At 40.9% G+C, this 12,753-nt stretch overlaps 1 protein-coding gene across 1 annotated transcript; it reads right to left on the reverse strand.

Moving 5' to 3' along the window:
- Positions 1 to 7,007: 7,007 nt before the first annotated feature.
- LOC104456714 (indole-3-acetic acid-amido synthetase GH3.10) lies at positions 7,008 to 12,547 on the reverse strand. The gene is made up of 4 exons (XM_010071571.3): positions 12,121 to 12,547; positions 11,678 to 11,779; positions 10,629 to 11,464; positions 7,008 to 7,839 (listed from the first exon to the last, which is right to left on the reverse strand). The coding sequence occupies exons 1-4, from the start codon at positions 12,450 to 12,452 to the stop codon at positions 7,304 to 7,306; spliced, it is 1,806 nt and encodes a 601-aa protein (XP_010069873.2). The 5' UTR covers positions 12,453 to 12,547; the 3' UTR covers positions 7,008 to 7,303.
- Positions 12,548 to 12,753: the final 206 nt, after the last annotated feature.

A 12,753-nucleotide genomic window follows, 5' to 3' on the forward strand; every position in this document is an offset into this window, starting at 1 on the left:
ATCAAAATTAAGATTGATGAAATTCACCACCGAGACTTAGGGTACAAACCAATCGACAGGGACACAAGACTTCAGATAGAAAAATCACCAACATAGCTTACAAAAAATCACCAATTGAGGATATAGTGCTTTTTGGCTCACCACCAAGGAAGAATTTATTTTCCAATATTATAGAGACTTAAGTATCGATATTTGCTCACATAAAGACATATCTCATATATTCTTAATATTCAGCTGTCTTACATTTGATAATTTGCCTTGTTATATAAAGGGATTATTGCATGTGAAATAAACTAAATATTGAAGACACGGGTGCTGCATGATGATATCCATGTCATGGGAACTAGAAAGCAAGAATAAGACGTCGGAACTAGAAAATACATTAAAACACGATTAAGACTCTTAAAATTAGGACTAATGACATTTGAGCATATACTTAGACTCTAAATTTGTTCTCTAGCTTGGGCAAGAATACACATCTTGAATGATCACCAAACAACAAAGGAAATTGTCCAAAACAATCTCCAGTTGCTAGGTAGGTGATTAGTAGTCTTGGAATCGACAGTAAACTTGTAAATCGATATTTAGGTTGTCAATTGACAATCAAGAAATAGACAAGTTATCCGTCGAATTGATAGCTTTCCCACATAATTGGCGATCATTCTTGCACATCGATAACTAGCATGTAGAATCAACATGAGTTGATCAATAGAGCCCAATGAGTCTTAAACCTTTCGATTTTACTAATTGAGCTATAAACATTTTCACTTTTTATCAATTAAATCCGTTCGACCAATTTTGGCGGGAATTCATTAACAAGGATAAAATTTATTAGGGTTAATACCTTGAAAAACCCAAAACCGGTATATTTGTGACAAATTTATCCAAAACTATTTTTTTGACCATAAAAAACCCCAAACCGGTACACTGTGACAAACTTACCCCGACCGACCATAAAAACCCTAAACTTACCCCGACCGACCATAAAACCCTAAACCGGGTGCATTTATGACAAATTTACCTTAAACTAATTTATTCAACCAAAAAAAACCCCAAACGGTAAATTTGTGACAAATATACACTATGTTAAATTTGATTAATTCCACAAAAAAATCAAAAAAATTGTAAACCGTGACAAATTGAGCATAAAATCCAAAATTAGTATACCAATCAAACAACTTAATAATTTGACAATAAAATTTAACGAAAACTAATATAGGGTAAATTTGTCACAAATGTACCAGTTTTGGGGTAAAGTTGTCTAATATATACTAATTTGAGGTTTTTGGTGGTCAAAAATAGTTTGTGGTAAATTTGTTACAAGTATACCGATTTAGGTTTTTCAGTAGTATTAATCCAATTTATTATTTTTAATTTTTTAAATTCTTTTGTCTTTTTTTTTTTTCCTTCTCTCTCTTCTCTTCCCCTCTGCCGATCACCTAGCCTCTAGTGACAAACGAGGGTCGACCTTGGCCTCATGCAAGCTCCTCATGCAAGGTCGGCCCGCGAGGGTTAGCCTTGCCGATCTTACGTGAGGTCGCCCTTGCCAAGATCTGGTGAGGGATGACCTCACGGGCCTTGAATGAGGCTTGCCTTCACTAGATCTACAAGGGTGAGCCTTGCTTATGGTTGGCAAGGCCAACCCTCGTGTACTTTGAGTGAGGGCAAGATTGGCCTTGCCGGCCACAAGCCTCGCTTAAGGCCGTGAGGTTGTCCCTTGCCAGATCTCAATAAGGGCAATCTCGTGTGAGGCTGGCGAGGTTGACCCTCCTTCATCGTAGCCTCTAGCCGGTTGTTAGAGGTTGGGCAACTAGTAGAGAGGAAGAAGGGAGAGAGAGAGGGCAAAAAAAAGACAAGAAACAAATTCGAAAAAATATTTAAAAAGTAATAAATTTTGTCCACGTTAGTGTTGCCATGTTACATAGGATGGTCAATATCCACGTCAGCAAATTTTAGACAAAATTGACTAAATGGATTCAATTAAGAAAAAGTGAAAATGTTTGGGACTTTAGTAACATTGAAGGATTTATAATTGAATTGATAAAATAAAATTTAAGATTTTTGAACAATTTTTTCTCCTCGCTGGTGGCAAATGAATCTCAATCCATCATTTGAATACTTGGGAAGTACTCATACAATGACATTCTGTATTGTAAAAATTAAGATAATATATGTCGTTACACATACATAATCATAGATGGTCAAAGAATCATTCACCGACGGGCGAGAGGCTAATTATCGTGTTACACAGTAGTTGTAGCATTATGAAAGGAGATGAATGACAACGAGGGAAAGAGAGTGGTTCCTATAATTTTACTAGCCCATTCGATCGATCAATTGCGCTTACTCATCAAAACACAGAAACAAACCCCACTTTTCCAATTTGACTCGGGGCACCATCTTTTCTCGTGGGTTGGGTCAAATTTGGCCTGGCCTATAGTCCGGAATGGAGTATCGGCCTCGTGCTTCCCCTTCGTCCAATTCACAATACTCGTCTTAGTCCATTTATTCCAAGATTTGGGCCGTCTTTTCCTTTTTTTGAGTTGGACCAAAACCTCACGAGTCATAGGCCGAAGCAAAACCAAAGGAATCGACCTTGGATCCCCAGCTAAAGTTGCAGCATATGCCAAGACTAGTTTGATAAGTTAATGTATAAAGTGGCGCGCGACTAATTCTAAGTTATAGTACTCAAATAATCTCCTGGCCACGTTGAAACGCTCATGTCACTCTGTGAATCGATTTTGCGGACCGACTCCTGTATCACTGACATCTTTCTGGGGGATCCAAGGTCGATTCATACACACCACGTGTTTTTTTGTATTCCCGACGAGGCATTAGGTAGGACAAGACGGTACAGAACGCCTGCGAGGGACGTGTCTCGAACGGACGCCATGCATTGGCCACCCGGTTTTAAAAGATCGTAGCTGGCTTTCTCCGTCCAAGAGAAAAAAAAGATGGGAGGAAGAAAAAGTCAAAGCCCGCCCGTTTTCTGTAGAAGCTGTTTCTTCGACTTGAATCGTCCTGTCGGGATTGCGAATGTCAATAGAAAACAGGCGAGAAAAAGTTCGAAGACAGGTCAGCTTCGACACCGACGCTGCGAGAGAGAGAGAGAGAGAGAGAGAGAGGGAGGCCAGGGTCAACATTGTTGTCTCCAGCTTTTCTCCTGCGAAGGAGACAGCACTAGCTGTGCTCTCCACGTCCCATATAGGAACCGACACCCCTCCTCGCACTCGTCGAGCGAGATTACGATGGATTCTCATTATCTGATTAGCTCAAAAGCAACCGGTTTCACATCGCTTGAAATCACCATAATTGGGGCGCCCTTTGTTCGCGCACTCTCGCGTTTGTCCATCTCAACGTACTCTCCCATTTTCACCACAGAAATAGGATCCAATGCTGGCGTGCCGTCAGCGTTAACATGATCACGACCTTTCGGTTTCATAAACTGATCTGTTGCTTTGCACGCGTGACCGACTGATCAGAAAACCAAACGGAGAGACTTCGTGTACTTACCCCGATATATTTTTGTAGATATTTGGAGATTACATAGTTTTGTATGCCGCGAACTCGCATGTAACTGATTCCATGCGGTGCAAACCAAGATGCGATCGAGTTGGCACGATCAGGCGTCGTTACATTCTCGGGCTCTTAAAAGTAAATAAAAAATGCAAAGAGGAAAGGGTTTACCGTGCGTACTGTTGCTTTGCACGCACTGGGATGAGAGAGCTGAGGGACACTACGCATGGTCCACCGCCAGTACACGAGTCTCGTGAAACTGAAGCTGCAGAGCGTTGCAGAAAACGACCTGAGAAATCAAGAAAACAGGAAGAAAAAACACGCGGGATGCCCTTGAAAGTACAAACAATTGTGATTGGTATAAGCAACGGGCACGGTTTTTTTTTTTTCTTTTAACTTGCGCCAGATTGAATTTCGACGTTCCGGGTTTTTCCCTTGCCGACAACTGCATAACCTCGTTATTCCTTCGTTCTGTTTGTCATTCTCTTTCGTTTGAAGGTTTTTCCTTTGCCTTGTTGCAGTTGATAGTCGTCCATCGGGAGGTACTGGTCAGCGAGCGAATCTGCTCGGCGTTGGAGGTTGAGTACCATGCGTACATCAGTGCATGCGTCGTGTACTTCTATTTGAAATTATCTTGCAACTTGGTTCTGTCAGATCCAGCTCAGTGATGAGCTTACTGAATACGGTACATTAGCACATGGCATCATATTTTTTTTTTTTTTTGTGACCCAGGGAATTCACCGCATGGCCGACAGCCGGGGAATAAACCCTGGGGAGGCACGCAAGAAACCACCACCCACGCATCCCGGGCAAGACATCATGCAACGCTTCAGTCTCCCTGCTTCGCAGGGATTTCGAAACTGGGACCTCCTGCGTGGAGTCCAGCAGCCCTACCATCCACGCTGCAACGATGGGTGGTGGCATCATATCCTTTTATTAGAAATCAAGCTGCAACTTTATTCTGCTAGGCTTGGCTCACTTACGAGCTCTCTCTCTGTCTGTCTGTCTGTCTGTCTCTCTCTCTCTCTCTCCGTGAATAATTTCCTTCAAGCTTGATTATGATATAATATGATGGGATGAGATACGGTAAAAATTGTGAGGATATGTACTATTTTGCACTTGGTAAAACACCAGATATGACGACAGCTATGGTCAAATTCGACGCTGAAAAGTGTATGGTGAATTTAGGTTAGGATTGTTCAGGAAAAAATCCACGAGTTACTTAAAAAGAACAAAGAACCTTTCACCCTACAGACTATCATGAACTTAATTCCTTTATAGATTATGTTGAAAAGCGCTTCCTGGACAATTTAACAAATAAATAAGTAAAAGAATAATTGGTTAATACCAGGAAAAATCTCAAATTGGTATACTCGTAACAAATTTACTTTAAATTAATTTTTTATTACAAAAAACTCTAAATTGATATATTTATGACAAATTTATCCCCATTAATTTCCATTAAATTGGATTAATATCACGAAAAAATCACAACCTAGTATACCCATCAACTATTATGTGCCATTCAATTCATCAATTTGTTGGTAAAATTTTAAGAAAATTAATAGAGAGTAAATTCGTTACAAATGTATTAGTTTGGAGTATTTGATAGTCAAAAAATTAGTTTGAGTGTCATTTGTAACAATTGCACCATCTTGAGATTTATCATGGTATTATCACAAGAGTAATTAATACCAATTTTCTCATGTTATAATGTAGCTAGTGGTATATAGTAAAGGATCATGAAGTGCTAAAAAAGGCAACTAAGGTTGCTGAAAAATATTTTGTTTCTCAAGCCTGCTCGATTAAATATGTCATTCACGGCGAAGTGTTGGCTTAGATGATAAGAAAGTTTGCTCATCTCCTTACAGTTTTGAATTTAACCTTTATCACCACATCCATGCAGGGCACGCCCTTATAATCTTATGGGGACGTGGACCAATCGAGGCATGCAAGAGCTGGTTCTGACGACATTTGATCTCTACAAAAAAAGAAAAGAAAAAGAAAGTTGTCCATGTCTATTTTGGTTCCATCAGTTGACTTATAAATGCTAATCATCTGTTCGTCATGTCAAACCTTCGAAACAATACGATTAAACATAAACCAACAATTGCCCACTTCATCTCGCGCTCGGTTCGACATCTCGTGCGGGTCAATAATTGCGGCCTCTATCTGACATTCCACTTGTTGAAGGACATTAATGCTTTTACAAAAGTCAGCACAATGACTTCTATATGTTTTGATTTTTTTTTTAATGACGAGTGGAATTATTATACTTCCCTCCTTTTTCATATTTCTAAAAGAAATATGCATTTCCTTGTGCCATAGTATAAATTCTCTATTGTGTTACCATAGATTACATACTTTGGAAATAAATATTTATTACTATATATTGAGTTTAATGTTGGTCTTCATTGATATATGTGTTAAGACGGATAATATTAAGTGCAATACTCTCATAGCTTAAGTTGTTATTGTAAACAACCGCGTACATAATTTCAAATTAGTATAGGCCAGATCCAAAGGTCGCAAATTGGGTTCCTTGTATGTATGGGCCTCATATATTGGGATCTATGCTGAAATTTTCGTAGTCAGATCTAGCATTTGTAAATGAGAGTGTTAATAAGATATTCCACACAATACTTCAATCACTTACAATTGGGATAGCATGCACATTTTTTCTAATTGTTTTGTATAGAAGGTACTTCAAGAGAAAAATTTTCCAATAAGTCCTGCCGATTATCTCATAACTAGCTGAATTAACTAAAGCTACTAAAGGATATTTTATTTATCAAGTATTCTTGATTAAATATGTCATTCATGTACCAGCAAAGTGTTGATTTAATTGATAAGACAATTTTCTCATCTCCTAATGGTTTCGAATTTAACCCTTGTTATTAGCATTTGAGTAACCCGGAATGTACCAGGCACGTCCTTATAGTCTTACGGGGATCTGGACCAGTGGAGGCATGCGACAACACCATTCCAACACCATCTGTGGAACTATAAATGCTTTTCATGTTGATCATGTCAAACATTGGAAACAACACGATTAAACATCAACCAACGATTGCTGACTTCATATCACTTTCGGCTCGACATCTCGTGCGGGTCAACAATTGCGGTCTCCATCTGACTTTGCACTTCTTAAAAGGGCATTAATGCTGTGACATAAGTCAGCACAACAAGTTCCACATGTTTCATATTTTTTTTTTAGATGACGGGTGAGATCTATTGTACTTTTCTCGTTTTTAATATCTCAAAAGAAATATGCATTTCATATTACGAGTCCTCTGTTGCAGTACTATAGAAATGACATATTTTAGAAATAAATATTTACTACTAGTATTGGGTTTCGTGTTAGTCTTCATTGATATCAATGTTAAGACGTAGATAATATGAAGTGCAATATTTTGATAGCATAAGTAGCTGTTGTTGTGACCGGTTGCGCACATAATTTTAGGTTGGTATATGTTGGAGTCCAAAATCTCTCGAATTGGGCTCTTCCGATATATAGACCTCATATAGTGAGATTCATATCAAAACTTTCTCAATCAAATCAGACTCTTGTGAATGAGAGTGTTAATAAAATATTTCACGCTATATTCTGATCGTTCACATATTGAAAGAGCATTTCATATTATTTCATACTGGTTTGCATGGAGGTACTTCAAGAGAAAAATTTTGCCGATAAGTCCTCACCGTTTATCTCATGACTAGCTGAATTGCGCTTACGAAAATCGCTTTTCTTGCATGTCATTTCAACGGTTCACGTCTACCCTCACTCTCAACCGTACGCCGTGCTGTAGAACCTTTTGACAGTACATACATTGAGGATGCTCAGGAGGACTTGGTTGCTGGTGCACCTTGGGGTCTTGAACTGGCTCAACGCAGCGCCGTTCCCTATGAAATGATCCAAAATCTTCCTAAAAGTCCCCGTCTCTACAATGCGGAGCTCCAAAGGGCCTATGGAATTACACTTCCTAGAGACCACGTACCCCTGATCCTCGAACGAAGCATCCATCTCTCGGCAGCACTCCCCCAGGATCTTCTCCTCCACCTCTCCCTTGATCTCCCAGTAGATCACGTAGTGGCCGGGCTGCTTCGAGACGTCGGCGTGGCTTGTAAAGTCCACCAGCTCCCCCATCGCCTTCCGCAGCAGTTGGGAGCCCCTCTCCACCACCAGCTGGAGGTCCTTCTCGGTGTTTTTGTCGATGTTCACAGTCAGGATCAGCTTTCTCCGGCATATGAAGTTCAGCTTGGGCGTGCCCTTGTGGAAGCCGGCCACCTCCACCACGTCCCCGAGCCTGTACCTGTAAAGCCCTGCAGGGTAGGCGCGAGCGATGAACTTGTGATGAGAATACATGACTAGGTTGCATAGGATAAAGACCCACTTGTTCTAATCAATTCAGAAAGACCATCAAAATACAAACCACGAGAATCCGGCATATGTACTGGACCGTGATTGCGATTGATCTCATGCCACCACTAGTTTCATATTGGAGTTGCCTATTAGAATTATAGCGGCTCACATTTTACCTTTAGGTACTAACTAAATCAATTTTTTTTAGCTGAATCTTACATGCACGGCCTAAATATATATAGACAAAATACCTCAAACAAAATGAATGAGAGGGACATCGCACAAGATCCAAAACGACCCACATGTCAAATTAGATACCGTTCCGATTCTATCCATCCACAAATTAGTCCCACCTAATAAAACCTATCTAACTTTCTCTGCTCGGAACTGAACAACCGCATCGTCAACAAGGCTCAGATTTATCCCAAGGTCTGGTAGCTGTACATATATGCCAGACGATCTTCTTTCCACGAACGTCAAAATCAATAATACTCGGAATATTGTCGGATGAATATAAATACATAGAGCAATAGATAATGCACTGTCGCGCAAAGCCATATCTATCCTCCATTTTTGCAAGGATCTCGTATCAACTAAGAGAATCTAGGGTTTGGTTTAACGCCACGAAAGATCTAATCGATGCCCAGAAGATATTGGACATGCGGAATGAAATGGGAGAGCTCCGAATTGAGGCCGTATTCTCTATAAGGTAAAAAGCAAAAGAAAAGATGAGCACTACCCTGTTCAGCTAAGAGATCGACGAGCTTTACGATTCCGTAAACGGACCGGGTGAAAAATGGACGTCACAAGCCCCTGGATCTTTATAGTCGCTAAAACAGTCTGTGCATGCTACACCGACTCGAAAGATTAAAATATGCATGCTTTTTGATGGACTATTGTCGCGACCTTCCCAGAGCGAACCACAAAGGGAAAGTTAATAGATTGCTAAGCTTACACTAAGTACGGACTTCTACCGATCATAAATTTGGGGTTTTAATATAATAAATTAAATATGCAATTTAATGCGATTACAAATTGCCCACTAATCTATCTCGGGTTGAATGGGAATCCAAATAAAACGTAGGAGGACATTTTACTTCTATGAACTAGAGATGCTGCCCTTTAAATACATGTTCTCTTTATTTCAAAAAATATTTTGCAAGCGGTCTTGGTTGATTTTAAGCTTAAACCACTAATACATGAGAAGTGATTATGTGGATACGCAAGGAAGAATTTAACATTTAATAAATCAAAACATTAAATAACTTGCTAGAAATAGGGTAAAAGCCCAATGCGTTAAGCAAAACATGACTTTTTCATGATAATTTTCTCTGAGTGTTCTACAAGATGTTAGTTTAAAAAATACATATGCATGACCTAAGATTTCCGTATGCAATGTCAATTAATTAATTCTTTTTGGGCTTTTTCTTTTTTTTTTATAAGAATTTAACTATGTACAATCCATGAGATTCAATTTTAATCTAAGTTATGAATTAATTTAAACTAATGACATGTGGCATGAATTTATTATATGTAAACTAATCTTAATGACAAGCAAAAGAATCATGAACTAATTTATTATGCGTGAACTATTCAACTAATGATATGAGGTTATATTTTTTAAATGTAATCTAGATTTGACTTAAAGTATGCAGCATGTATGAATATCCAATAAAAGCGGAAAATCTGATGAAATCTCAGACTATTTTATGGAAGCGCAATATTAGCGAAAAACTTCAAGAATTATTATTATGCATCAATGCTCGTAAAAATTATGCAATATCATTCAAGGGTCATCAACATCTTAAAGAAGAAGAAGAAGAAGAAGCAATTATCAAATTATGATACAGAGATAATATATTCTTAATTAATCCTACATGCATAAATTACTATATGACTCCTGATGTACCTAAGATGTGTAATTTCTAAATTAGGGAATATGTATGATGGCAATCTAAACTAAATGCAACGCAACTTTTTTTTTTTTTTTTAATGTATCTTCAAAATATGAATGTTTCCTAAACTAATGACATGTACTATGTAAGCCCAACATAGTTAAATATTTACCACATCTAAAATAGGACACAAAGGTCATTGGAGATCTGATCTTAGGTCTTAAAGATTGGAACTCTAAATCTAACGACTCAAACGAGGAAATTTTCTATTTAGGAAATGCTTAAAATCTCAAATCAAGTCGTGTTAGAAGCAAAAAACCTCAATTCAGGCGAGTGAGTATTTGAATCGAACATAACTTAGGAAATTATCAGAATTGGATTACTGACTCAAACGACGATGATGGTGAGGGGATCGCAAGGAAGATTCATGATGGCGGTAATCAACAAGGAACGACAAGGGGCCGCAAACATCAACGTCAGGCACTGTGAACATCATCTTTGATGTCGGATTACTTTGGTGAAGTTGAAGAGCTAGGCGTTGTAGAGGTCTCAAAATTTCAACGCATGTAGACTTAAAACGAACTCATACTCACTGTTTTCACGCAAATGCACGTTAGACTCTTTAGCCGTCCGACTAGTCCAATTTTCTCCTTCAAAGACGTACTTTCAAATTTTATTTCACCATCTCCATTGGACAAGCTCAAGACTAATGTCTTACCTCACTATTCACAAAATATATGCGCAATCCAAACATTAACGAATGCGTACATGTCGATTTCATGAAACTGCGCACTGAAATTTTTGTAGGGCCTTGGGAGAGAGCTCATGTGTATGTGAAGAATTTTAATACATACCAGTAAAAGTGGTGAGCACAATCTCATACCCTTGCCCAACTTTGACCTGAGAGAGAGGCACTGGCTCATCCTCCACAAAGTCGTCATCGATGGCCTCACTGTTGTTGCTCCTGTTCCGATTCTTCTGCCGGTGAAGCGGTATGAACTCGAAGTAAGAGAAGGTCGGCACGACCGCAAAAGTCACCCTCTCCAGAGGTAGACTCGGATCCACGTTCACCCCGATCCAGCTCTCCGTCGACCCGTAGTCGGCGCTCACCAGCGGCAACCCACCGGCGTAGTGCCTCAGCTTCGTCAGGTAATGCTGCATGGAGCCCGTCATTATGGAGTACACGTATTTGGCCTTAGGCCACAGCTTCGGTATTACTCCGCGCCAGTCCTTCCTCTCTAGCTCCTCGCAGACCGACTCGAGCCGCTGTGCAAGGGACGGGTTTGGGGACACGATCCCCAGCACGGCCTGCCGTGTCCTATCGACGGTGATCCTCGGGCTGAGCTTGCCGTCCCGGATGTCGCCGCAGATCTCCCGCCACTGGTCCTCGAAGGCCCTGAAAGCCTGGACGATGCTATAGGCGAAGGTGGAGGTGATGAACTCGATGCGGTCGGCGAAGTAGAGCCCGAGCAGGAGGTGGCAGTAGGTGGACTGCTTGTAGTCGCCGCTCGAGACGACCTCCTCGGGGCTGCAGGTGAAGGACTTGGTCTTCTCTTGCTTGATCTTGAACTCCTCGCTCGAGTAATAGTGGGTCGTGGCGGTCCCCGTCGTGAGGCCACCTTTGGTCTTGGACTGCTTGCTGCTGTAAATGAATTCAAGAATCCTCCCTCCTTCACCAAGCGGGTATACCCTATACAGGCAAAAAATAACATCAGGTGAAGAGAGCAAAAATCTGCTTAATAAAAAAGAGAGTTTTCTTCTGTAAGTTTTCTAAGTGAAGGACATGACAGTATATGATTCATGTGTTCGAATCGTAAAACATGCTGATGCTAATTCATGTTGTTACTTTATGTAATTGTCTCTAAAAGATACAGCATAAAAGAAAGAGGGAAAGAGTTCGAACCTGGATCGATATGCAGCTGCAATTCTGAAAATCTGGAGTGTAGTCTGCGAACTATGGCGAGTGAAGGGCACGTATTTTTGCTTTCCGTCAGTAGTTCCAGAACTGCAACGCACCAAAAGAAGAAAAAGAACGAAGAGAAAATACCAATTCATGAAAATGGGTCGGCAATGCAAGAAACAGTAGACGGTCATTTCTTTCCTCTTCCTCTTCTGTCGAGTGCGAAATGGAAACAGGAAATTACGGTTCAGTTGCTTGCTAATCAATGTGAAAAAATTGGAAGATAGTGTACTTCTAGACAAGATCATCAATATCCCGCGGTCACTTCAATCGGAGACATCATCTGTTGACTTATCTTAATGAGGGCTCCAATACCCTTTGAACTGAGCATTCATTTCATATGTACAGATGAGAAGGGTGTGAAAAGTTCAAGTTCCAATGCGTACCTCAGCGAGAGAAGCTGAATGGGCTCTTGAGTGAGCACGGGAGACGTGTCCCCGTCCGCAATCCGCTGGATGAAGGGCTCGAAATCTGCATGGGACGCAAGGGGCACGAGAGACCGGTACAAGGACTCCAATGCCCCGGCGTCCATCCCCTCCACCTCGACGCCCCCCAGCCACCGGCTCAGGTACTCCGTGCCGCGGTTCGCCGCGAGGATCCGCCGGAGCACCTCGGCCTGGATCGCCCCGGCGTGCTCGCACGCCTCCTCGAACCACTCGATGACGTCCGAGTCGCACCCGTCGTGAGCCCTTCTGCCCGCGAGAGCCCTCGCTTCCATTTCGAAGGGGGGGAGAGAGCGGGGGGAGTTTTTCCGGCCGTGCAAAGCAACGACGACGGCGGGACGATATTGGTGTGGGAATCGCCTTATGAACCTTAGGGCCAAGCATGCGTACAAAGCAAAACCCATTTGGACGCTATATATACACACGCGCAAGAGAACAGGGAACGATAAAAAAATATCTTTTTTGTCACGGCTAGACGCTGCGGGTCCCGGCGGGGAGTTATAGCTTTAGAGAGGAGGAGAGGAGGGCTTTCCGCTTTATTTGCTGGGAAAAAAAGCTTCTAAGTTAGCAATAAAA

The sequence above is a fragment of the Eucalyptus grandis genome, chromosome 1 (genome assembly GCF_016545825.1).
Source record: "Eucalyptus grandis isolate ANBG69807.140 chromosome 1, ASM1654582v1, whole genome shotgun sequence".
Lineage (NCBI taxonomy): Eukaryota > Viridiplantae > Streptophyta > Magnoliopsida > Myrtales > Myrtaceae > Eucalyptus > Eucalyptus grandis.